General features: G+C 37.6%; 1 protein-coding gene across 1 annotated transcript in view; it reads right to left on the bottom strand.

Moving 5' to 3' along the window:
* Positions 1 to 25279, bottom strand: part of LOC140769374 (ABC transporter B family member 26, chloroplastic-like) — a 55992-nt gene that overhangs the window by 14518 nt on the left and 16195 nt on the right. The window contains exons 3-11 of the mRNA XM_073110066.1: positions 20226 to 20268; positions 20071 to 20115; positions 19837 to 19959; positions 19637 to 19740; positions 9663 to 9717; positions 9503 to 9573; positions 9229 to 9331; positions 6744 to 6954; positions 591 to 664 (exon numbers count right to left, since the gene is read on the bottom strand). Coding sequence (XP_072966167.1) covers positions 591 to 664; positions 6744 to 6954; positions 9229 to 9331; positions 9503 to 9573; positions 9663 to 9717; positions 19637 to 19740; positions 19837 to 19959; positions 20071 to 20115; positions 20226 to 20268 — 829 coding nt within the window. The remainder of the gene's footprint in view (positions 1 to 590; positions 665 to 6743; positions 6955 to 9228; positions 9332 to 9502; positions 9574 to 9662; positions 9718 to 19636; positions 19741 to 19836; positions 19960 to 20070; positions 20116 to 20225; positions 20269 to 25279) is intronic.

The raw sequence follows: 25279 nt of genomic DNA, 5'->3' as shown, positions 1-25279 counted from the left end.
GTTATTTGGATCATGTTATTCATGTTGTGATAATTGTGTCATGTTATTTAGGTATTTAATATTTTATTTTTTATATTAACAGAATATTCTCTATTCTATCATCTATTGCCCGGCTAAATTTAATTCAGGATGTTTTTGAGGATTAAACCCAAAATGCAGAGGGTCAAATGATAAATATCAATAAGGTAAGGTGTAAATGATAATAACAAGAAAGCATCAAGCGTTTTTTATCAATTTCCCAAAGATAAACGAAGCTTGTATGAGAATGGCTTGACGTGAAAATTGCTCAAATTGAGACAGTTTCAAGCATCTTTAAATTAAGTTCTAAACCAAACCAGTCAGAGCCTAGGCCAGTCTAAACACATTTGTGCCTAATGTTGATTTGACTTTTCTGCAGCTACAAATGTAAAGTTCTTCCTTGTATACTTGTGCACTTCGACGATAATTTGCCATTCTCAGAAAGCAAAATCTAGATACCTTCTCTAGCAAAATCATTATCACCCAAAGTATACATGCACATTCATGCAGCAATACAAGCATAAATTGAATGAATATCCATTAATAAAATCATAACAAATAACAAAGCATACCATGGACCTTGAAGGATAAGAAAATGATACATTGACAAATTCAATATGCCCGACCAGCTTTTCTAGTTTCAGCCCTGCCAAAACAAAGTAGCATTAGATTCATTGACCAAAACATTATAAATGAATTAATAGATAAAATAGGAATGAAAAGAATATCATAGTGGTGGCTTCCATATAAAGAGAAATATTTCATTATCATTACAGTTGTTGGTAGAAATTAATTTTCCATATGACTTTGAAGCTTTTAAGACCTTGTGGTGCAGATTATAAACACGACAGCTTTAGAGTAGAAAGAGCATAATTGTCATCAGGTTTAGCTATAAACAAATCAATGTTTCATCTCTCGAGAATAATTTTAACTAGAAAAAACATAGTTAAATGTGAAATACCATCCGGCAACTGTCATTTACGATTAACACCAAAAAGCACTTGGTCTAATCAAAACAATCAAACGTCCAGAGATATTTTTCTATAAGAATTATGTTATCCTTACATAGTATAAGGCTGAAGCAACCAAAGAAATATTTGGCCATACTCCTTGTCTCTTGCAACCAATAGTAAGAAAAATTTTATAATCCTATAGTTCAAATTTCATTGAAGTTATATCTAAGGAACTCAATAAACAAGATAGAAAGCTCAAATTTCATTGAAGTAATATCTAAGGATCTGAAAGGGGGAATAAGACTAAGAGTGCACTTTAATAGTTCAATATTCACAGCCAAAGTTTTGCGATGTATCATTGATTATGGCTCGGTGTAGCAGGACATGTAAGGTGCAGAGAAAAAGAGGTCTTACTACCTGATCTTCAAATGGATACTGGTAAACAGTGCGAGGTGCACGAACAATAGAGAAAGCTCAGATGTTGTCTAAATACATATATAATAATCACTCGGTACATGCTCTCTTGTAAAATTTCACCAATGGAGAGCAGATTCAGCCTAGAGAGGTTAAGTTTGCCTCTAGATTTGTTGTCCTAAACTTTGTGCTTCACAGGAAGATAGGGCTTAATTCGATGCTTGTCTCAGAGGAATAGCAAAAATCTCTTTTTGCAGAATCATCTGAGGGCAAGCTTATGGATACCTTTATTTCAACAACAAAATTCTGGGATGCAGTACAAGATATTGTTCGCATGATCAAAATGTTTTCCATTTCATTGAAGGTTGATGGGGAGTAGTAGCCTGAGATGGAATATGTGTACCACTTCATGATGCAGGCAAGGGAAGTAGTCATAAAGAGCCACCAAGAGCAAGCAACATGTGAGGCCTATTTCAGAGTTATTGACTGATGGTGGGACTTTAAGATTGGTCAAGAGCTAGACATAGGTGGTATACTAGAAGGCCGAAGCACTGGCTTTTCTGATCTTCCTATGTTTTGATAGAAAGTTTTTAATTTTATCAGTGACACCTACTATTTTTTATCTTTGCAGCCTTTCACAGGCTATTATTTAACCTGGTATGCAGTACCATTATGATCTTGCCGACTTGCTGTTAGCGATGACAGTTACAATTTAGAAACAAGAATTATTTGTTGGAGAGAGAGACATTGATTTACTCTACATTTGATGAAGCAAGGGATGACTTCTGGAGAGAGAACCAAAATTTTTGTACATGTTGTAGTGATCGGCAGGTGCTATTACACCACTTATGTCAAAGAATTGGCTTACTTTCCTATAGTTGCAATAAAATATGGATAAGCAAACTCCTAGTTTTTTGTCTATTTGCAGCTGAGTAATGATTGCAATATGGAGGATTTAAGCTGCACTTGAGGAAGTTGGTACCATGGATGGCCATGCCGACTAGCACGAGGCGTGCCGGTCGGCACTTGCCGTGCCGGCGGCGTATTGGCACGTGGCACGAGGGGTGCTACACGGCACCCCTCCTAATAGCTTCGTCAATGACCTCGTCGTCAAGCTCGCCGTCGTCATCGCCGCTGGCCTTCGCCGTCGCCATTGCCGCTCACTGCTCGCCAAAGCTCGCGTCAGGTGCCCTAGCCAAGGGAGGGGAAGAAAGAGATCGAGAGATCCGGATCCGCAACTTAAGTTTTAACCGATAAACCCTCTCTCTCTGTCTCTCTGTCTCTCTCTCTCTCTCTCTCTCTCGATCTCTCTCAATCTCTTTCTTTCCCTCCCTCGGCTAGGGCACCCGACGCGAGCTCTGGCGAGCGGCGACGGCAACCGGGAGCAGTGACGGTGACCGGGAGCAGCGACGACGAAGGCTAGTGGCGACGGCGATGGCCAAGGTGGTACATTTTTCTCTCCTTTTCTTATTGCACGGCCGACAAGTGCCGCGGCACGTGCCGTGCCGTCTAGCGGTCAGCACGCGCCGTACCTGTGGCACGGCCATCGTTGGTTGGTACTGCATGTTCTATCTAACATGACCTATTCAACTGGCATTCACACCCATCCAATGTACATAGTCAAATGTCCTATGCTCGGCTAGTGATTCAAGATGATTATGACTACTGAAACTGGCAACTGGACTAGAATGGTCAGTTGGTATGAAACTGATTGGGACTTACTAAGTACAGAAAGGACTCTATAGGCTTAGGAGCAAGATCAGCCACATCTAAGTTCAAATTGCACACAAAACTTCTAGGCTCCATATGGAATAGATATAACACTTGAATGTTGCTAGCTAAACTCATTTTTAGCCACATTTTAGATAAGCTTAAACTTGTTAGAAAAAAATTGGGTGTTTAATTGTAAACTAGGATAGGAGTGTTATTATTGCCTTTGATGTGATATGAAAAGGTGAAAAGTGTTGGTTTTGGCGGTAAATTAAGGATATAACATGTAAAGGACAAAAAATGCCCTTTAGCTTTATAGGATATTAGAACCAGAATATAATTATTAAATATAACCACTAGCAAAGTTTCTTTTTTTTTTTTGAATGATGTCCGCATTAGTTTATTAGGTGGTTTGCAAGCTTATAAGCCCACAACAACTTACTAAGCTTTTTCTTTTTTGGAAAGATAACTGAGGATATGTGAGGGAGGATTCAAAATAGAGAAGTCATTTTGCATTTGGTATGATATGAAAAAGTGAAAAATGTCTTACTGATGTGGTCTAAGGACAAGAAAGTATGTCAATATAGAAAAGGATAAGATGGTACCTAGATCTATTGCTTTCTCACCATATGCAACCCTTTCGTCTCTAACTTCTCTCCCTTCGTCTCTCTTTCGTTATGAATTTTATACTTCCTTTGCCCCCCACAATCTATGTGGGTTGATTTTTTTTCCCCATGGTTTGGTCGGTTATCTTTTATCTTTTCTATCTATCTAGTTATGCTAATCAAAAATAGTACTTGGAGGCAGATAAAATGATTCACAGAGGCCCTATAGTTTTTCTTTGGGAGTGGATATAGGTACCTCCTTATCTTTTTCTGTATCGACATGTTTTTTCATCCCTAAACCATATCAATTTGGTTCAGAGTAAGCTCAGATCTAACAGATTCATCATGAGGAAAATTTAGTTTCCAAATATCACGACTAAGTGGATAATGATCGAATTATCTTATGAAAGAGTTCCAAAGATGCAGATTGTGATGACTAGAGATGAGTTTTACGTAGCAAAAGCAAATGATGGATTTGATTTTTTATTTTTTATTTTGGGTGTTTTTTATTTAAAAAATTAGATTTGATTTTAGAGTGTCTAATTTGGTTAATGCTCCTAAAAGTCTCGGAAATTTGATTGTTAGTTTGTTTTGAGGTAGGTTTGTCAGGCTTTGATTGTTTTTTAAGTTAAAAGATTCCTAGTGTCATTATATATTAAATTAGGAAAGATCTAAATAAGATCTCTGCATCTCTATACATAGGTGATAGAAATTCCGAGAAAAAAGATAAATGGAAATCTAATTCCCATAACTTCTTTTTTAGGAAATTGAAGATCATGTAAGTAAACTAAAATTGCCTTTGTAGTTAAGAATATTAGTACCAAATCAACATGCCCAATGTTATAGTTGAGGGTATTATTAAATATGGTTAGTGTTCCTTGTCCAAGTTCAAGAAAAATCCTTAGACCTGAACCAAATGCCACCTTAAAGTCTATAAAACTTTTCACATACCGTGAATGATTTCAGCATTTCAACTGTTGTTTTGAGGTAGCATGAAAAAATCTACAACATCCTGAGTACTCAAAAGGGCCATGTCCAACAAAAATAAGATTGTTTAAAGGTCACTTAGGCCCCCAAAATGCCTAGTTACATTTGCTTTTGCCATTGATGGAAAGTTTTGCTGGGATGTAGCTCGCAATCCAGAGGGAAATCAATGTAGAGACAAGGGTGAAAGTTGATCATTTAATGTAGAAGAGGATTTTCCTACTTTGTAATTATTTTTCCTAGTTTAATTAGGAGGTATTCTTTCCAATCTGAAGACTTCTCAATAGTAGAAATAAGGTCTTATGTAGTTTGGGAGAGAAAATTTACTGTAAAGAAAAAAGCATGGATGATAATTTTCCACATAGCTCTATCATTATTCTTATCATTCTGTAGTGTAATCAAGTGTTCCAATTTGGAGGAATTATCTTCCTCATCTCTGTTCAAATCAAGTTGATATCAAGGACAAGATTCTTCAAGCATGTGTACAGTGCAGAACCAGAGGGAATATCAACAAACAGGCAAAGAACTCTCCACAGTCCATACTAACTGAGTATACAAGAACAAGTCTAAGTCCAATTTGGATGCACAAGACAATATACAAAATACTCTCCAAACTGAATGACAGATTATGAACCTTTGCAACCTTGAAGGGAAAGCCAGTAGCTTCTAATTTGACGACCAAAGAAGATAGAGAAGGACAATGAGGATGACCACCAATAGAAAGAAGAAGAAGAAATACATGCCGAAAAAGACTCAACAAAGGGTAATCTAAATCTTTATCTTTTTGAAGTAAAGGACCAAATAGATTTGCCCACGTACGACAAATTTGTAGATCTGAAAAAGTTAGACAATTTGTTAGAAAAATTAGGGACCTACAATTTCTGAAGTACTACCAGTACTATATTTTTATTCATGTATTAATTGTATTAGTTGTATCTTAATAGTTTGTTGTGGTCTGTGTGGGTCCTACTAAATTAGATAGTAGTCTAGTATAATTATTATAGATTTGGATATAGATATATTCATATATTTATTTGGATGATAATATGAATTATTTTAAGATGGATTATGTAGTACAGGTGTATCTGTGCATGACAGCTCCACCCGTCCTATCACATGCGCTGTGCGTACTGAGTGTGAGTGCATGGGCGAGCACATGTCTGCCAGGCAAGATCATTTTACGATTGAAGCTATGTTGCTATGCCCTTATCTAAGTTGGAAGTAGTTCAAGATGCTAATAAAGAAGAAATTTTGTCCCATCAGCTATGATGAATGTCAACGGATATGTTAATGTTATCTTCAATGAAAGTAGGAAGAATCCGTTCAAGATTATACCATGGCATTTCATAAGCAAGATGTAGCATGGGAAATGTCCATTGACAACATTTAGTGTTCATGAAGTATGTTAGGAGTCTCTACAAAAATCCTAAAGGAGCTGAAGTTATTCAAATTGGACTCTTTTTGTATGGAAATGCTAGATAACAAATTTATGGAATCCAAACCTAAGATCTTCCCTTTAGTTCCTTATTATCAAGCTCTTAAAGATATGCAATACATTGTTGGTCTATTATCTAATAACATAAACTTTTGGGTCAACTAGTTATATAATAAGGTATTAGAATTTGGTTTTCTAGAGGTTTTGAGTTCAAACATCGTTAAACCCCATTTTGTCTCTAGTTTTTGTTATCCTGTGTCCCACACATCCTATGATTTTTTACCAATCTACATGAACTTTATAAGGACTGGACATCCTATTATCTCTTACCTATCTACATGCACTATATAAGGACTGGACATCCTATTATCTTTTATTTATCTAAGTTTAGTGTATAGGGTCCACACATGAGCGGCGTTCAATGTATGATATATATTGTTGATTTATTACCGAACAACTTTAACTTTTAGGTCAACTAATTACTAAGACTCACTAATATGTATGGAACAAACACAGATAGAATTTTAGGAAATAAAATTCCCAATGTTTCCCAGCTATTTCTTTATAATGTAAAATTCCCAATTTGTGTATGGAACAAACACAAAAGGAATTTAAAGTTCTTGCCTTCAGATAAAAACTGCCTGCTGGGAAAGAGATCCATCAACATAAAGACTTTTTCGCTTGCTCCAATAGACTGCATTAGTGAGGACCAGTTGTCTCCAACCCACCATGTTGAATAAATCAGCCATTCGGAGTACAGTATAAACTTTGTCAGTTGTTCTGCTGTTATACAACCAGACATTATTGACATCCCTCCTATCAGCACGGCAATAACCTATAAACACTTATTTGCCAAGCAGAATAAAGTAACTTCATTTAGAAAGATAACATCTACTTGAAGAACTTACAGTTTAATTTCTAAAATATCTATAACAGGTTGTCAACTCATTGTACTTTTTTCTGAGATAGAACAATGGCAAATACGCTCAAAATGCAAATAACAAGATAGTGCTGGTAAGCTATCTATGCTTAAGACTTTACATCAGCATAATGTAATTATTGACCTAGGTGAGAAGTCCACTTTAAGCATAATATGAGTACTTTAATATCTAGATAGATGAGTATAATTATGTTGGTTCATGAGTTATATTTACAGAGTATTACCCCTATTAGCAATATAACTATGCAGAAATTCATGTATTCTTAACATAACAATCTAAGTTACATTACAAATTACTTTATGGTTAGAAATCCTAGATGTAATAATAACTGTTTATCTTACAAGTATATATACATATTTGTTTCTAATTAAGACGATTAAATGTCATTAACATCATACAAAATGATGTGGTAGTAACTAATTTAAGTATTTAAAATTAATTAAAAATGATGTTGTATGTAGCTTCTTGTAAAAGTAGCGCATTGCTCACATATGTTTATGCGCTCACATATGTTTACTAAATCCTTAAAACATGCATGCTCAAAGAAAGTAATCAAATTGCTAGGCAATATCGGCAGCATCTAATTATATGAAATTTTAAATTATTTTAAAATTCTAATTAATATTAAAAAATTTAAAAAATAACAAAAAGATATTAAAATATAAATAATGCACATATGAAGTTTAAATAACTAAAAAATCTATTACTACTTTCTGAGTCTCTATCTCTTTCTTTCCCTCTTTCTTACAAAAATAAAAAAATATCACTTTCCCTTCTCTCTCCACTAATTCTCTCCCATTGTCTGACCCATTTGTTTTTCCTCCCACTCACCCTCTCTCTCACTCTCACCACTAACTCCCTCCTAGTCATTCTCCCTTCCACCCCCTTATATCACTGTATCACGCACACACTTAAAAAAAACATCATTTTATTCTCTCTCTCTCTCCTCTCTCACGGTGCCTCTCCCTTTCTCCCTCCTCACACTCTCCCACTCCCTCCCTCTCTCTCTCTCACTCTTCCCACTCCTTTCCTCTTTCACTTTCTCTTTGTTATTGTAGCAAATGAGGAGAGCGAAAAAGAGAGGGAAAGGTGTTGAGAGATTGAGAGAGAGATGTGTCGGTGGATTTGACGGAGGCATTCGCCAGACGTCTATGTCCACTTTGCTGGGATGAAGAAGATATGTGGCTGATTACAACTCATTTCAATATCTGATATCGGGCGGCTTCAGCCAATCTAGCCAAAATAGGTCTGAGACTGCTCGACATTAATCAACACAACCAAAACTGGAACCTTGATTATGATTGATTATATGTTTACTTGTACTAAGATTTGTATGCCCGAATGTTTTAAGTTACTCAAGTTTACCATCAAGGTAGTAAAAGATAAGGATGGCCGTGCCATAAGCATGGCACAATATGTGCCACAAAAGAGGGAGAGAAAAAGAGGAGACTACTCATATTTACTCTTTGACCTCGTCATCGTCGCTGACCTTGTCGTTGCCTATCTCTCAAGTGCCGCAAGTCGTTGATGATGGCGCCAATTTTTCTGATCCACTCGAGTCTTCTTCCTCCTCGAGCTAGAGTCTCGAGCATTCGAGTCTGAGCAATCAGCACCTTCATTAGCGACAGGCGACAACGAGGTCGGTGGCCTGTGTCTAGTGTCGTGCCTTTATCGGCATAACCAATCTTGACCAAGAGCACCAATAAGGAGGAAAACATGAATAGATTAATTTCTTCACTACTTAACCATGTCAAATAGTCTTACATAAATGCTTGAGGAGAGGAGGAAAATCTGGATATTAAGGAAACTAATGCTAATTGAAGGAAGCTTTATTCATGGATGATTTACTGGAAAACAACCACATGCATTGCGCAACTTCATTCTATCCAAAAAGAAGACCTTCCATGCATAATAGTTCACTTTTGAGTATTCTCCACACATGGCATTTGGGTGGGCCAGCTGATGTGTTGCTATCATAATCATGGATTCACAGCAGAAAAGTTGATGCAGAAGTACATCTACGATGTTGGAAGAAGAAATAAAAGGACAATATATCTCTACTAAAATTCATTCACATAAGTGGGGCGTATAGAAATATGACTTATCAAGTATCTAGAAAAATGTTTGGTAAAGAGAAAAGCTTCAAATATTCAAGTACAAAAAGAGACCTGCGTGGAATGGTAGAGAAAGTTAAAGCTTAAGCTCCAATATCCATAAGCCATGCTCTGTCGAAAGCTCAACTTATATAACTTCTCCAGCCATTTCAGGTACCTATCAAAATTGTGAGAAAGTACTAAGTCCTGCAAGACCTTTGTATATGAGATAAGTGAAATAAATAGGCATATAAGCATGACTTTACAAGATTCAAGATCAAGCAAGCATGTATAAAAAGAAACACAGAGAGAATGGAGAGGGGCAGAGAAAGAAAGAAGAAACTTTTACCTTCCGAACTCTTGCATCTCAGTTCCATATACTCGGACTGTTCTAACCAAAGATAATGTCTCTTGTGCAGTCTGGTAAATTTAATGATAAATGTAAGTCAAATATAGAACAAAATCAGGAGAATGCGTAGTCCAATTTACAGAATTTTAAATGATCCTACTTCATTGGCACTTGCAATAAACTCCTGTGTTAATTTGGCAGCTCTTTTTTGGTACCTATAAATTAAAAAAGGGTCAATGTTTAAATTGTCTTGCTGTCAACAAAAGGATAAAGACCAACAAGCAATAGCTCCATTATCTAAGAACTTGACCTTTATTGGATATTCTATACTAAAAATGTAAAACTAATACATTATTAAATCTGCATTCTCAAAAGTTCGGGTATTGCTACATTACTTACAAAGAGAGTAAGAAGGCAAAGAATTTTCAGCCTAGTATTTGACAGAGAAGGAAGAAAGAAAAAAAAAAGCATGGAAGCTAGTTTTGGCCAATTCCGAGTTTGATCAGCCAATACTCAATACGTATTGGGTCGGGATTGGTCAGATACAAGTCGGATTCGACCCGTAACCGACCCAAGGACATCAATAATGATGTCCCTGTGCCCTACTCTCTCTCTCTCTCTCTCTCTTTTGGTGACCTCCGGCGAGCTCCCTCCCTACATTGATCATGATAGCAATGAGCAGAGTAGGAAGGATGACGAGGAGGATAATAAAAAGAGCATAAATATGCACAGAGAAAAGGAAGAGAAAAGAAGTGGCGATAGTTTTTAAAGATCTAAATTAATTCATATACAAGGAGAAAGAGAATATAGGGTAAGTAATTCTACACCTAGGATTCCTAGTATTATAACAGAGTCTGAAAATATTTAACCAATAGATACATATCTTTAGAAAAATAGATTAAAAACACATACCATTATCAAGAGGTCGACGAGGAGCGGCAACAACTAGTCTATAGCGAGCGGCGAAGGGTGGTGAGTAGTCTCCCTCATCCTTTTCTCTCCCTCTCTTGTGGCACAGCTAGCACATGCCGTGCCGTGCCGTGCCATGTTTGTCGGTGGTCGACACGACACGTGGCTGTGGTACGACCATCCATGATCAAGACAGCTTAAAGGAAATAAAAATGCAAAAAAGCATATTGGTAAGGCATCTCTAAATTTTTCTATCATAACTATATTCTTTCTAATGTAGATTAGAGGTGGCAATCGGGTCGGGTTAGCCGAGTTCGGGTCGGGTCGGGTTCGGGTTAAATCATAATAGTGCTAACACGAACACAACCACGACCCGTTTATTAAACGGGTAATACAACACAACCCGATTAACCCGTTTAATAAACAAATTATATTTTTTATACAACCTGTTTAACTCATGCTGACCTATTTAACCCGTTTAATAAACATGTTATAATTTTTATTCAACCCGTTTAACCTATCTATACAACCCGTTTAACTAGTTTACATCCATTTAACAAAAAATATCACATTTACACAAATCCATTAGATTTACAATATTACGAGAATATTTAGTAAAAATAAACTCAAATTGGCTCAATAGCTTCCAGCAGGGGAGGCATCGGCGAAGTTGGTGAAGTTGCAGCGGTGAAGGCAAGGCTCTAGGAGTTGGCTCCCATACCGATAAGCTCCGGATTTGCCGAGGAAGACAAGGCGGGAGAGGTCCGAAGCAATTGGTGCAGTCGGAGACAGAGAGGCGATAGCAGGCGGAGACAAGGACAGAGGCATCGTGGCAGGTGGCAGACGGTCGCGGCAGGCGGAGACGAGGAGCGGAGACGGAGACGCAGGAGGTAGTAGGCGCGGGAGGCGACAGGCAGAGAAGTGATGAATCCAACAACAAAAAAAATTTCATATAGGGAAATGGTTGCTCCTCTATCACCCTAGGACCAAAGTATCACCTCTATTGCAGATCCAATGGAGCTTCTGAATTTTGAACTTTCCACCATGAATCCATGAGTAATATATATGCTTAACATGAAGTCACCTATCCAATTCTTGCAGGGACTTACTCACAGATGCAATTTGTTTGTTGGAGGTCATCTTCTCTGAGACCATCGGACCCTTGTAGCTCCTAATCTCTGTCTACCTCTCTTTTTGAAGCCTCTCCATTTCTTCTCTCCATATTTGCAAGGAAAAGCTCTCTCCAATCTTGTTCATACATCAAAACCTACTTATCTTGTTCATACTTCAATATTGTTCAAAGACTTACCTTATCTTTCAACCGGAGCTTTCTTTTTGCCCTTTCAGCTGCATTGACAATTTCTCGCTCAACTGCAAGTAGGAACCCACGATCATGGTTGCAATCAAAGAAAGTGACCAAGCTTTAGAACTATATAGTTAACAAATCAACATCAGAGTTGAAGAAAAAAAGATCAAGTTCCACATAAAGCCACGAGGAAATGATTATCTGGTGAAAAAGAAAATCAAGAAGGCGCAGCTGCAAGCGCAGACGAGGGAGGTGGTAGGCGCAGCGACAAGCGGAGACGAGGGAGGCGGTAGGCGCAGCGGCAAGCAGAGATAAGGGAGGCGGTAGACGGTCGCTGCTAGAGAGAGAAACAGGGTGATTTTTTTTCTTTCAAAATGCTGAGGCGGTTGGAGAAGAGGAAGTGGAGAGATTGAGATTTGAGAGAGAGGGTTAGATTAGGGTTTAAATAAATATATATATATATATGTATATATTAATAGGTTGGCGGGTTGGCTAGACCCGAGCCAACCCGAAACATATACTTAAATGGGTCAAAACGGGTCAGTTGTGTAAACCTGAACACGACTCATTTATTAAACAGGTTAGGCGAGTTAACCTGTTTATGACCTAAACTCGATTAAGAGCCAAGTTATCGTGTTAGGTTATCGGATCGGGTCAAATTTTGTCACTCCAAATATAGATGATAGTCCTTATTATCACTATAGTGGATGCTATATAATCAATAGAATATAATATTCCTTCTAGTTCAAATAATATTATTTTTAAATATCTTGAATCAGAGGTAGATGAGCTTCACATATAAATTGAGACATTTAAAAGGTATTAGAATGAATTTGATTGTACATTGATATGTGATCAGTGGATTCTATATAATATAAGAAATATAATTAATTTCTTAGCACACTCGGGCAAGTTCTTAATTTACTTAGGCAGATGAGTAGTGATAGAGAGATCATCAGACCGGACGTCACTTGTCACTCATCTTTTAGCATTGAAGAGCATCATGCGGTACAAAGATAATATTATGCGAATATTTATATTACAGGTGTAACACCCCAATTTAATATATAAAAAAAATCTCTAACTAAAGCACGCGCCGAGCACGTGCGTCAGACCCTGCCACCCTTCCCCCCATCCTCTCTTCTCCTTCTTCTTCCTTTTCCCTTGCCATGCACGCCACCTTCCCCACCTCCATTATCTCCTTCCCCTCACCGCAGCCATCCCAACCCCCATCTTCTCCCCCACCTCACTACCTCTCTCCTTCCTCTCTCTCTCGGGTTGTCGACGCCGGAGCCGACGAAGCCCCAGACCGAGAGCTGTCGAGCCTGCTGACCAACCCCCCTTCGGTAAGCCTCCTAACCCCCCCCCCCCCCCCCCCCCAATTAATTTCAGTAATTTAACTTCCCCCTCCCTCGCCACTGTCGAGCCCTCCTCCCCTTTTCCTTTTTCTTCCCTTTCACTTACCCGTCGACCTCGTGCTGCGCCGCCGGCCTCGAGGCTGCGCCTCCGACACCACAACCTCGTGGGCTTCTTCCCTTTCCCCCTCTATCTCCTCCCTCGGAAGGGGATGGTGGAGGAGGGTGGGGGCTGTTAAACCCCCACACCCCACTTGGTGGGCTGCGGTCTGACCGCAGCCCACTGAGCCCTCGTGGGCTGCGATTAGCCCGCAGCCCACGGGCCCTCCCTGGGTGGGCTGCGGTTTAGACCACAACCCACTAGGCTTGGGTTGAGTGGGCTGCAGACCTGCAGCCCACTCAACCCCGTTTATCTATTCCACTTGATTAAACCCCCGTAATGACAATTTATTATCATGTGAATTTTAGGATAACATAGGACTCATCCTAGGAGACCCTTACTCATGTATATGCCTAAACATAAATTCTCTAATAAGATAATTAATTCTATTAGTTCACTAATCTTACGTATGGCTTTACTTGCGTGAATTAATAGGATTGACACCGCATGAGGAGAATTTTGGGATTCCGGAAGAGCCGGCTAGCTGAGAAGATTTAGTGTACTGTGGAGACCCCCCAGGCAAGTAGAGTTTATACAAGTCTAGAATAATGTAGTTACAGTCATTATACCTATCATGACATTGTAGGAAATGTCGGTATTAATACATGCATTTAGTGTACCATGATATATCTTTACATATACAGTTATTGATAATTTGTTCATCATGATATTATGAGAATGTTAATATAGCATAAGCATTAGTGTAATGATGCTCTACATGTATGCTGTATGATATACTCTTGCATATATATCTGTTGTGAATATAGAATGTAACAATCATGATGATTATGACATGCTTTATACACTCATGGACACTGCACCACTTCCACCTATCATTTGTAGTCGGATTCTGACTAGGCAGTGCCCTTACTCACTTAGCCCAGGGTTAAGGGTAGAGTGTATCTTATATGACTATACTATTAGCAGTCTACACCTAAGGTCGGGAGCCTGTATGGCATTCAGGTAGTTATACTGCATAGTCAGGACTAGATTATGATGATAGAAGAATATGATTATGAGGCAGGGATATATCTCTAGCAGTACCCGACGATGCAAGGTTAGGGCGTCTGTTGATTAGCCAAGGGCTCCCGATTCTCCTGCTAAGAGCGGTGATGATTTAGAGAGTGAGATATGAGCTTACGACCGGAGTCCTTAGTCTGATGGCCACAGACAACCGATCACATGTAGTGTCGCCATACACATGTAGGTGGCATTACCGCTAGATGTGTATATATCCTCTCTCGATGTATAAGATGATGGATGGTTATGTGATGGATGATTGTTTCTTGAGAATATTTACCCTGTGTGGTGAATAGCTCGGTGAGCTATGATAAACATGATTAATGCCTTGGTAGGCACGAAATGACTAAACTACTCTTTTATTGCTATGCATAACATGAAAACACTATGATTGAGATTTGTATGAATAAGAGATTGTATCAAACTTTATATCTGTGTGGACTTATCCTGATACGTTTAAGAACTAGCATGTTCCAGGTTAGTGACTAGTAATCTTTATCGATTACATTGATTTAGTAACTCATGGTAAGTCATTTCAACAAGCATATTGTTATTGCTAGCAAATATAGGTATACATTGGATATGCACACGTGATTTCATTATTTTAGATTGTATGGATCCTACTCGCTGGACTATGAGCTCACCACCTCTTGGTGGCATTATTTCAGAGCTAGGGGACGCAAGTGCGGGTAGCGAGGAGTAGCTGCCTTTCTATTTTAGTATGTCTATTAGTTGTATTAAGCCCCTGTAAGAGCGTTATGATTGGCGATGTATTTTAGACTTTAGCATTGTATTTTGGATGTGTATTTAGAAGGCTTGTTGTGGCCTGTGGAACTTGTATCCGGAATCTTATGGTTGAGTTATTTATTGTGAATATATGTTGTTGTGTGCCTTGTGAAATCCTTTTACTGACAGGTCATGTGATGCACCGCGTGGAGAGATTTACCCACGCGATTTACACATGTATTTGGAGATTTGGGTGTTTCAACAGGAGTAATCTATAAAAATTAAGAATATGAAACTTAAAGATAAACTTTAGGTGAAACTTTGAAAATTAATAGCTCTCGAAAATATATTTTCAGATAGTATTATAATTGCCACAGCAATATTTGAACTTATTGTCAAAATATTACGACTTATAAACAGTGATGACAGTATGAGATGGGCTTCTTATATGAGACTATCAACATAGCAAAAGAATCAACAAAAAAATATAGGCAAAAATTATAGAAAGTGAAAAATATTTGATTCTAGATGAAACAGACAACTATAGAGATATACACGTTGTAGGTACGCATTCTTTAAATTTACTAATTTACTTCTATTTATGATTATTTAGAAATTTGAATGCTTATACATTTTAAATTTTAAATTTCTACATGATATTTTTTTATTCCAAGATTCTTATTGGGGGTTAGGAAGGTAATTCTTTGCGATAAAAAAATGAGTATGATTCAATTAAAAAATTTTATTATTCCTTATTTCAAGTTTTAACTTTCAACATAATCAAGTTCTTATAAAATGTATGCAATAATATATTTCAAATAGAGAGATATAAATTGAAAGCTAGGCAATTCAGTACTTCTAAAGTTGCTATAGCTATATATCATAATACTCCAATTGAATGGTGGTTCATTTATAGATAAAGAGAGACCAAATTTAGCAACAATAGTAAAAGAGATTTTAAGTTAAACTATATCTTCATCATAGTGTGAAAGAAATTTGACTACTTTCTTATTAATTCACACCAAAATTCATAACTGCTTGCCTATTGAGCCGCTGTACTGGTTGATAGTACCCCTATTGAGCCACTGCACCATGGATGCGCAGAAGGACATGATCATATGCTCCAATTGAGAACTATGTGAGTAGAGTTCCAAGATTTTGCAGAAGTGATATGTTGAATTGGATCTACCAGGCGAAGCAATTTTTCACATATCACGATATATTGGATTACCAAAAGGTATGTTGTTGGCCTCTTTCCACCTTGAGGATGTAGCAGTAAAGTGGTGCCAACTACAAGCCGCTCGGAGGGTGGATTCATTTAAGACATGGGACAAGTTCGCAAACGCGTTATGCATGTGTTTCAGCCTATCTGACTAAGAAGATTTTCTAGCTATATTAAAAGAGCAGATGCAAAAGACCTCTGATAGAGCTATTAGGAGTCCAACAAAATTAATAATCGAGTTCATAGATAGATGGACTCGGCCCTCAAAAGTATCTTCATCTCCGACCTCCGACTAGACATTCAAGCTGAGGTGAAGGCCACGATCTTTGCTAGAGGCTTTCTCCACTACTTGGATAATAGAAGAGAAGCTACAAGAGCTTTGGAACACATTGCGGAGCACCTGGATAGAACCGAAGGTGGAAGCACCCACCAGCCACCCACAGCCACTCCCGTCGCGCCTACTAGGCTGCAACGGCTAGCCAGAGATTCCCTCATGCCGAGGCCTTTTCAAGAGGATAAAGGACCTCCGAAGACCCTTATACAATGGCTGACTCCAACTGTTAAGACCAAAAAAAAAAGAAAATTAGGTTGAGAGAGGAGGGTGCACGTGCTCTGCACGTGCAGCCCCTCCCCTCTCCCTCTCCGGTACGCAGCGAAAAAGAAGGGATTTCATCTAATCCGAATCAGATTAGATTTAATCCTCTTCTAATCTATAAATTAAAAACCCTAATCTCTCTCTCTCTCTCTCTCTCTCTCTCTCTGCTTAATGATTAATAATCTCAGTCCTCTCCTCTCTCTTTTCTTCCTCCTTCACCGACGGAGTCACGCCGTGAAATCGGCTTGCCGGAGCATCGTCGGAGCCAGCGGAGACCACCACGCGACTCCCCCGTGGTGATTTTTAGTACGTGGGCTAGAGATTTGAGATTTTGGTTGTCTTGCCTAGACTCAGGTGAGTGGGTTCACTCACGTGTTTATTTTATTGTATTTCGTATTTTTGTCAGACCATATAAAATTTTCTGTGTGCAAATTATTTATTTCACCCTCATGTGTAAAAATTAAATTGTTGCAATTTCTGTGTGCAAGTCTATTTATTTCATCCGTACGTGCGAAAATTTAATTGTTTTATTTTCTGTGTGCATTTAATTATTATATTCAGTGCATCACCATACTTCGTGCTAATATTGAGAATTTTGAAAAAAAAAATGAGACTAGTATTGATATGACTTAGAGAACAGTCCCGATATAAATCGTCTGCGATTTTCCGTGGTGACTCAAGTCTATCTGGAAGTCCAGGGGAAAGTCCTAAAATAGATCACTGCGGTGACTTTCTTAGATGACTCTGGCGGGGTTAGGGAACAGTCCTAGGAAAAAAATGAGAAAATTTTCTAGGTGACTCTAACTTCTCTCAACGGTTAGAGGAAAAGACAGAGTGTGTTGATCACAGGGTGATACCCTCTGATGACCCTAACCGGATCAGCTATGAAGAAAAGTCCCGAACGTCATCTCGAGGTGACTTCTAGTTGATGTGGATCCACAGGGTTTAGACCCATTGAGACATATGACAATATAAATATCAAAAAGATGTTAATACGTTGAAAACGTGCAAGGTTACAAGTTGTGACATTTCTCTATTGTTATCATTGTTATTATGTAGAGAGCATGCCTATTGCATATTATGATGGATATTGTTGCTTTTAGTTTAATTTATTCAGCATTAATATCTTTTAAAATTTATTTGGTCCGAGTGGATTCCACTCACTGAGCTATAGTTGTTGGCTCATATTTATCTATTTCAAGTAATAGTCAGCGGGGCGACTGAGCGTGATGTACCCGGATTCCACCTCCACTTAGGATTTGCCTATTTACCTTTCTGCTCCTTTAGATTTTGTGCTTTAGATTAGAAGATTTTATTTTATTTTATTTTAGTTTAGAGACTCAAAAACATTAACATTGTTTTTATTTTAATTGCATTTAGTAATAAAATTTTAATAAAGCATATTCTCATTTTATTTATTTATCTTGTCATCGTATACGTAGAGAGTATTATTAAGGCTTCGTGCATTTCAAGCATATTGAGATGCATGGCCGGTCATAATTCCAATTTTGGGTCGTGACACCAACCCAAGTGGAAGATCAAAGGGCTAAAGGGCTATGCTTCCATTATAATGAAATGTATACACTGGGGCACAAATGTGTCCGATTAGTGGCAATGATGATGCTCATGGCAAAAGCAAACAGAGATGAAGAAACAGAAGAGGCCGAACCACCCAGGGCCAAGATGGAGTTGCAGGAGATGCCACCCCCATCGATAGCTCTACTCAAAGACCGTTTTCATGGTTTTCTCTTTAGGCACAAAGTGGACGGAAACATGGTATATTAATGCGAACTGGTCAAGTCTGATCGCATCAGTTGAAATATTGGGCTCAATAGATTGAGTCTATCTATCTTATTGTCTTATATGCTTATATGATTTAGTTAGAGTCCCAGTAAGCTAGAATTTATTTAATTGGCTAAGTCCAGTAAACTTAAGTTCTGTGTAGTTTTAGAAAAATATTCTAAAGATATTGTTTGATGTCCTAATAATATTAAACTAGTTGGATAAAATTGATGACATTATGATCTAAAACTTTGACATTTAAAATTTCTTCATATTTGAATCTATCTGCAACGAAACAAATAACTAATCCAAGGAAGATAAGAAAACTGCTTTAGCTAAGTTTGTTAGTCTGTTTATTATTCAATTTCGGATTAGCCTCTATATATATGTAGAATGCAACCCTAAATTTTGCAATCTAAGATTATTTTGCTCAAACCCTAGCCACACCCCTCTTTCCTCTCAATTTGGCCATCGGCCCTTTTCTCTCCTTCACTAACTGCCGCTGCCTCTTTTGCCGAGACGGTCTTGCTTCTAGTCTCTCTCTTCTCTCTTAATCTCTTTTTTTCTCCCTCTACTTAAATCACAATCAGACTTCTTAAGCCATCACATCAAATCAGACATTAAAAAGACTCCAAGGATACTACCTGTTTTTACCGCAAAACCCAAGTTGTATCATGTTTGTCCTTTGAGTTCAAGATAGCTCTCCCAATCACAACATTATCAAGCACTGCATGCAATCTTACACTAAAGAATTTTGAGGGTTCCTCAGTAATGTAGGTCTTCCTTATTTGAGTAATCAATCAACAAAGTACCATTAGGCTTAACGTTCATGTTAACAATCAGCCCTATCAATCCGCTAAGTTACTCTACATTTATAAGACAAAGTTGTCCTTTTGTAGTCAATATTTACAGTAAATGGGTGAGTTGACGACAATACTCAATGAGATGAAATATTGTTTGTGGCTTCAATATGCCAAAGCTATACATTTTCACTCAAGCAATAAAGAGGAGAACATCAAAGTAAGGATGTGAAATTAAGAAATAGAAGAGAAATCTCACTGTCCATAGATGAGCATAATCATTGACAAGGCAGAGCAGATCATCACAGTAGATAAAGCAAGAGGCCATGATAAGATTAGCAAATATACTAATGCACCTGTCCCCTGGAATAATGTAAGAAATAGCAACTATCATATCAATGTTGTATATAAGCATAAAGATAAAGAAACCAGATTAAGAGCGCAAATCATCTATATAACCTGAAGTATATTGCGTGATATCGTATTAAGATCATGGCCTATGACCCGAGATACTTGCTGACAGTCGGACCCAAGTCTACTAGTCAAATCACCAACTGTTTCTTCATCAAAAAAGGATATATCCTACCAATATGACTCAGTAAATTAAGAATTGTGGAAAAAAGGATGAAATATAAGGGGAATAAATTACAAGTTTAACTATCTCTTGTCTGGAAGCAATTTTTGTAATTTGACCTGAAAAAGAAGAGCATCAAAGAGCATTTCTCTCATTCGCCTAACCTGCAAAATTTTTCCAATTCCAACTTTATCAAAACCACATCATCAAGAAACCAACTTAAATGAAGAAAAGTAGGATTTAAAAGAAAATCAGAAAGTCCAAAAAGGTTTACCAATATCATGTTGGCAATACCAAAACAGCACCCTCGCAGACCACTGGACAATACATCAGCCAATTAAGCAATGTTCTTTTATAAATACTTAAGAATCAAGAACTTGAAGAACTAGCATCCAAATAAGATAGTTTAGAATTAAAGACGATCAAACATTATACCACCTTCTAGATTTAGAAGAGGGAATAAAGGACACCTGCTGTTTTATATCAGTTATCAATAGCAAACAGAATTTCTATAATGTGATGGCATTTCTACTAGCATTAGTATCCAATCAATATGAACATTATAAAGATTACAATTACACCATTCAGAAAAGCATCATTAATCAATGATCTGTGAGAGAACAGTAGATTGCAGAATACTTCATGTAGCTCTTGTCAGTTTTCTGTGAGGTGTAGACCAAAAGAAACACATAAGAAATTGCCACAAATGATGTGCCCCACAAAAGTACTTCAAGTGGAATTTCCAAACTATAATAAATCAGATAATAGACTACTTAAGCTTTATGCTACAAGTGACTACATGCATGCAAACCACCAAACTAGAATTCATCATTTCCAGAATTTTGAAATGAGAATTTAGTTTACTTGAACCATGCAGCCTATTCAAGTCTTAGGTGAATTAATTGTTATAACAATTATTAGTCAAGATAGAAAATATGAAAACAATATCAAGGTGGCCACAAAGGTTTCTTAGGAACATGCAGCCAGCAAGTCCCTAACCAGCTGCCCAGCCACTGACTAGGCATTTATTCATACCATTAAATACTTAGCTGTTAGCAGGCTTATTGATTAAGTTTGGTAAAACCCCTGCTGAAGGATAAACTGGCAAAAGTCTTAGTCCTATTTATTCCTGGGTTAAATATCTAATCTACCACATAAGCAATTATAAATTTACAAACAACAAGAAGAACCAAGCCTTTAATTTCCTATTATTTTGGGTTGGCTTACCACATAAGCATTTATAGTGAAGAAAGCAAGAATGCTGAATAGCAATAGTTTTGCACCAGAATATAATACTTCACAATATGATTACTCCACGAGCACTACTCACAAAAGAAAAGAGTTTCAGAAACAAACAATTAAAAGTGCATTGAATGAGGCTCCTGCCAGTACAAAGTCTAGCAAGGCAAAGATGCCTGTGGTTACTCACCCTTATCCCTCATTGCTTGAGAGGTTATTTCGATGATTCCAGCCCACAAAATAAGATGCATGGGATGATCTCAAGTGTCACAAACAAATAATGGGTTACACATTTACATCATAGAAAAAGAACAAAGGTTCAGTATTTACTAATCTTGAGAGTGAAATTTTGTCCTTATTTATCTAATTTCAGTCTTACTGTATATTTTCTTATTCTTATTGTGGCCTCTCATTCTCAGAGTTGCAGTCGACTACAAAGTGGATGCAAACAAGCCAAACTTTTAAATCCAATACTGTAAGAAATGAAAATGATTTTGTTTGACTAGGATATTATTTAAAGGGAAAATTTAAGCTTTTGAGGACCTCTTAATATCTTTCAAAAGCTTTTAGATGTATTTGGCTATTTGCCAATGAAATAGAAGTATTGGTTCTTACTAGTATTAATGGACTAGATGTAGCAACAGTGTTGCTGGCAGAAAAGGAAAGCCAACAATGGGTATGCTACTGCAGACAAGAGTAAAATCAATATGCTGCCTCTACTCAAAAAAGGCAGCAGCAAACAGATGAGAAAACACAATTATGCTGGTTCTATTCAGTATTAACGAAAGGCATCTCAATATACTTGAATCAATCATCTGTTAATCACTTCATCTGTCAAGAAGACTCACAGAAGCAATAGTAGACTAAAAGGAAAGTTTAATGGCATGTAAACTCTTACAATAGTGTTTCCTTATTTCTGTAACAGTTGTAAATATATCGCACATTATAAATGAAAGAGATGTCTCTGCGCTGCAGTGAGACAGAGAGAAGATAATATCAAAACATTAATACGATATCAAAGTAGAAGATCCTAACTTCGAATCCCACCATGTCTATTTGGAATTAAAATGGTAACCATTTACCCATTAATGCACCCCTTGGGCATATTAATATTTCTCAGTTCTGGACGTGAAGGGAAGTGAGAGTTTGAAGAAATAAAACAACACTCTATCAGCATAAGCTTTAGAGTAATAAGCAAGTTAAGATGGTATAGAGCTAATGACCTATTTGGGCACACAAAGGCACAACAAAAGAACATGAAACGTAACAAATCAAAAGAATCATGAAAGCCCACTGAGATCATTCCCAACTATGTGAAATGGGAGAGGGAGAACCAGTTTTTGCCTTGATGCTTTAACAGATCAATGAAACACTTTCAGCTAAAGCGTCAAGTCATATTATTGTGGTTGAAACTAGCAAATAAGCTTGGGATGTGCTAAATCAACTTAAAGCTCACCAATCTAAAATTTGTGAGTTATTCCTCCAACAAGAGCTTCAACCAATTCATAAAGGTTAAAATCACGGGTTGTCATGTCAATCAGCATGCCCGCTGCTGCCGAAGTACCAGTATGTGGCACAGGGGTGCCGCCAGCACCCCTCGCCTCACACCTCTTAGCAGCGCTATGGTGTTGTGGAGTGGCCCATCAAGGTGATTCTTAGCAGCGCTGCGGTGTTGTGGAACGGCCTATTAAGGTGATTAATGGCGATGGATGGCCTGAAAACTTGCTTCTAGCTGTGGATAGGCGAAGGAGATGTTGATGGGAGGTGGTAATGGTAGTAAGATGGCTAGGGTAGAGGAAGGAGACAATCTGCATCTCTTACTTTTCTTTTTTCTTTTACTCTTTATTTCTTTTTTTCTCCTTACATATAATCATTGTTTCTCTTACGGAGAGATCTAGCTTCGGTGAACTGCGACGAACTCCGGCGAACTCCAACAAACTCCGGAATATCATTTTTTAATTAATTTTTTTTATTTCTCTCGGTTTTTTATTTCTTCCACTCTCTCCCATTTTCTGCTCTTTTCTTTTTCTTTTTCTTCTTTGTTTTCTTTTTCTTCTTCTTCTTCACTGCATCATATTTTTTTTTTTTCTTCCACTCGCACTCTTTCTAATCTCTTCTTCTTTTCAATTTTTATTGCACCATAGTTTTTCTTTTTTTCTTTTCTTATATTTGGTAAACTTTTTTCTAAATTTGTTAGAAGTTTTCCTGCATTTTTAAATAATATTTAGAATTTTATGTAATTAAAAAATCCGATCCAATCCAAGCGACCGATATTGCCAATACGACCAATCCGGCCGATATGTATCGTTTTTTCGGAAAGTCGATCCCGATCCCGATACCGATTTTTTAAACCTTGCTCTCAAGTTATCCGCTTGGTTCCTAATAGAGAATTCCAGCTAGGGCGATGGGAGGGTTTAAAGAATGGGCTATGACATGGCAACAGAGCTGGTGGTTCGATGGCAGTGGCTCGGTCACAAAACCTCTACATCTCTCCCTTTCCTTCTTCTCTCCCAATCTCCCATTCTCTATTCTCACTTATCTTTTTCTCCTCCTCTATTTCTGCAGTACAATTAGCATAGGGCATGCACAGAGTACACTAGTAAGCTCAAACTTATTCGTGATTCCTTCGCAGCAAGACAGTGATCCTGTGATACACTTAGTTAGGATCTTTTCTTATTGCATTAGTTATTTATTTTTATTAAAATAAAATTCCTGTAAATCGCGTTCGAACGTAGGAGGGATCGCATTTGAACGCCCTTGCGAACGCCTGCATCAGGTTTGCAAATACAGAGAACGTGAAAAATGCGTTCGAACGCGGTCGGGCGAGTTCGAACGCCTGCATCGCGTTCACACATACAGAGAACATTTTTTGTGCGTTCGAACGCGATCGGCGGGAATCCTCTAAAATTAGAGTTACTTATTGTTTTAGGACTTGTTAGCTAGCCTCTATAAATATGTGGATGGCAGCCAAATTCAATATGCTATTAAAATATTGATTTCTTACCTCTCTATCATTAATGTACTCTAATCTCCCTCATCCCTCTTCACCAACCTTCCACCTCTACCTTTGGCAAGGTTTTTCCTAACTTCTAATCTCCCTCGACTGTCAAGCCACTCCTCTTCTTTGGGATCTCGACCACTTCGTTCCCTTCGTCTATATCCCTTAACTACATTCACCATCCACCTTCATCTCCATAATCATCCATAACCCTAACATCCACTCCACCTATCACCATCGACCACTTCGTTCCCTTCGTCTATATCCCTTAACCACATCTACCATCCACCTTCATCTCCATAATCATCCATAACGCTAACATCCACTCCACCCATCACCACCACCATCACCCACATTATTTCGTGTTTTCGTCCTAGTGGCAGTTCGAATTTGTGAAGGGCATAAATACGAAAATTGCAGATCAGGGAGTTATGAATCTAATCCACTTGGTTTCATAATTTTCTAACTACAGGAGAATATCTAACGAATATTTTCCCACAATTGCGCGGACTGATTTCTGTAATAAATCCAGATCTTGAAGGAATCGTTCCATAGCCGACCTTTTGGTACAAGAACCCAACATCTTGTAACACCCAGAAAAAAAATTACACATGCCTAGTGTGGAGACTATTTTTCTTTGATAAATCATAGCTTAACATACACTATCTATATCTCATTTAGATTTTGAAGAAGAAAATGTATAATTCTACTTGTTCTAATCTCATTATTAGGCTCTAAGGGAACTAGCTAAACTTGAAAAGAGTCTAAGGAACTCGTAATGCTCCTAATAGTTTCAACTCATTCACTTGGTATTGACTCTTTCACTAAGGAAAAATGTAAATTCTTTTAAGTTTGAAAGCACATTATTAGATCTAAAGGAACAAGTTAAGCATGAGAATAATTAAAGGGATGATTATATTTCCTCAAAGAGATCATTTTATGCAAAACCAGATATTTGAATTAGTGACTAGATAAGCACTAATGATTTGATTACTGAGCTAATTGATTTTTTATGTTACATTGTTAAGAATAATTACCTAAATGAGTGTCTTTGATGCAAAACATGGTGGAGAGAGAGATAAGGGAGGAAA

Source organism: Typha angustifolia, chromosome 10, assembly GCF_048772165.1.
Source record: "Typha angustifolia cultivar Huaian chromosome 10, ASM4877216v1, whole genome shotgun sequence".
Classification (NCBI taxonomy): domain Eukaryota; kingdom Viridiplantae; phylum Streptophyta; class Magnoliopsida; order Poales; family Typhaceae; genus Typha; species Typha angustifolia.
This window is presented reverse-complemented; position numbering and strand designations above follow the sequence as displayed.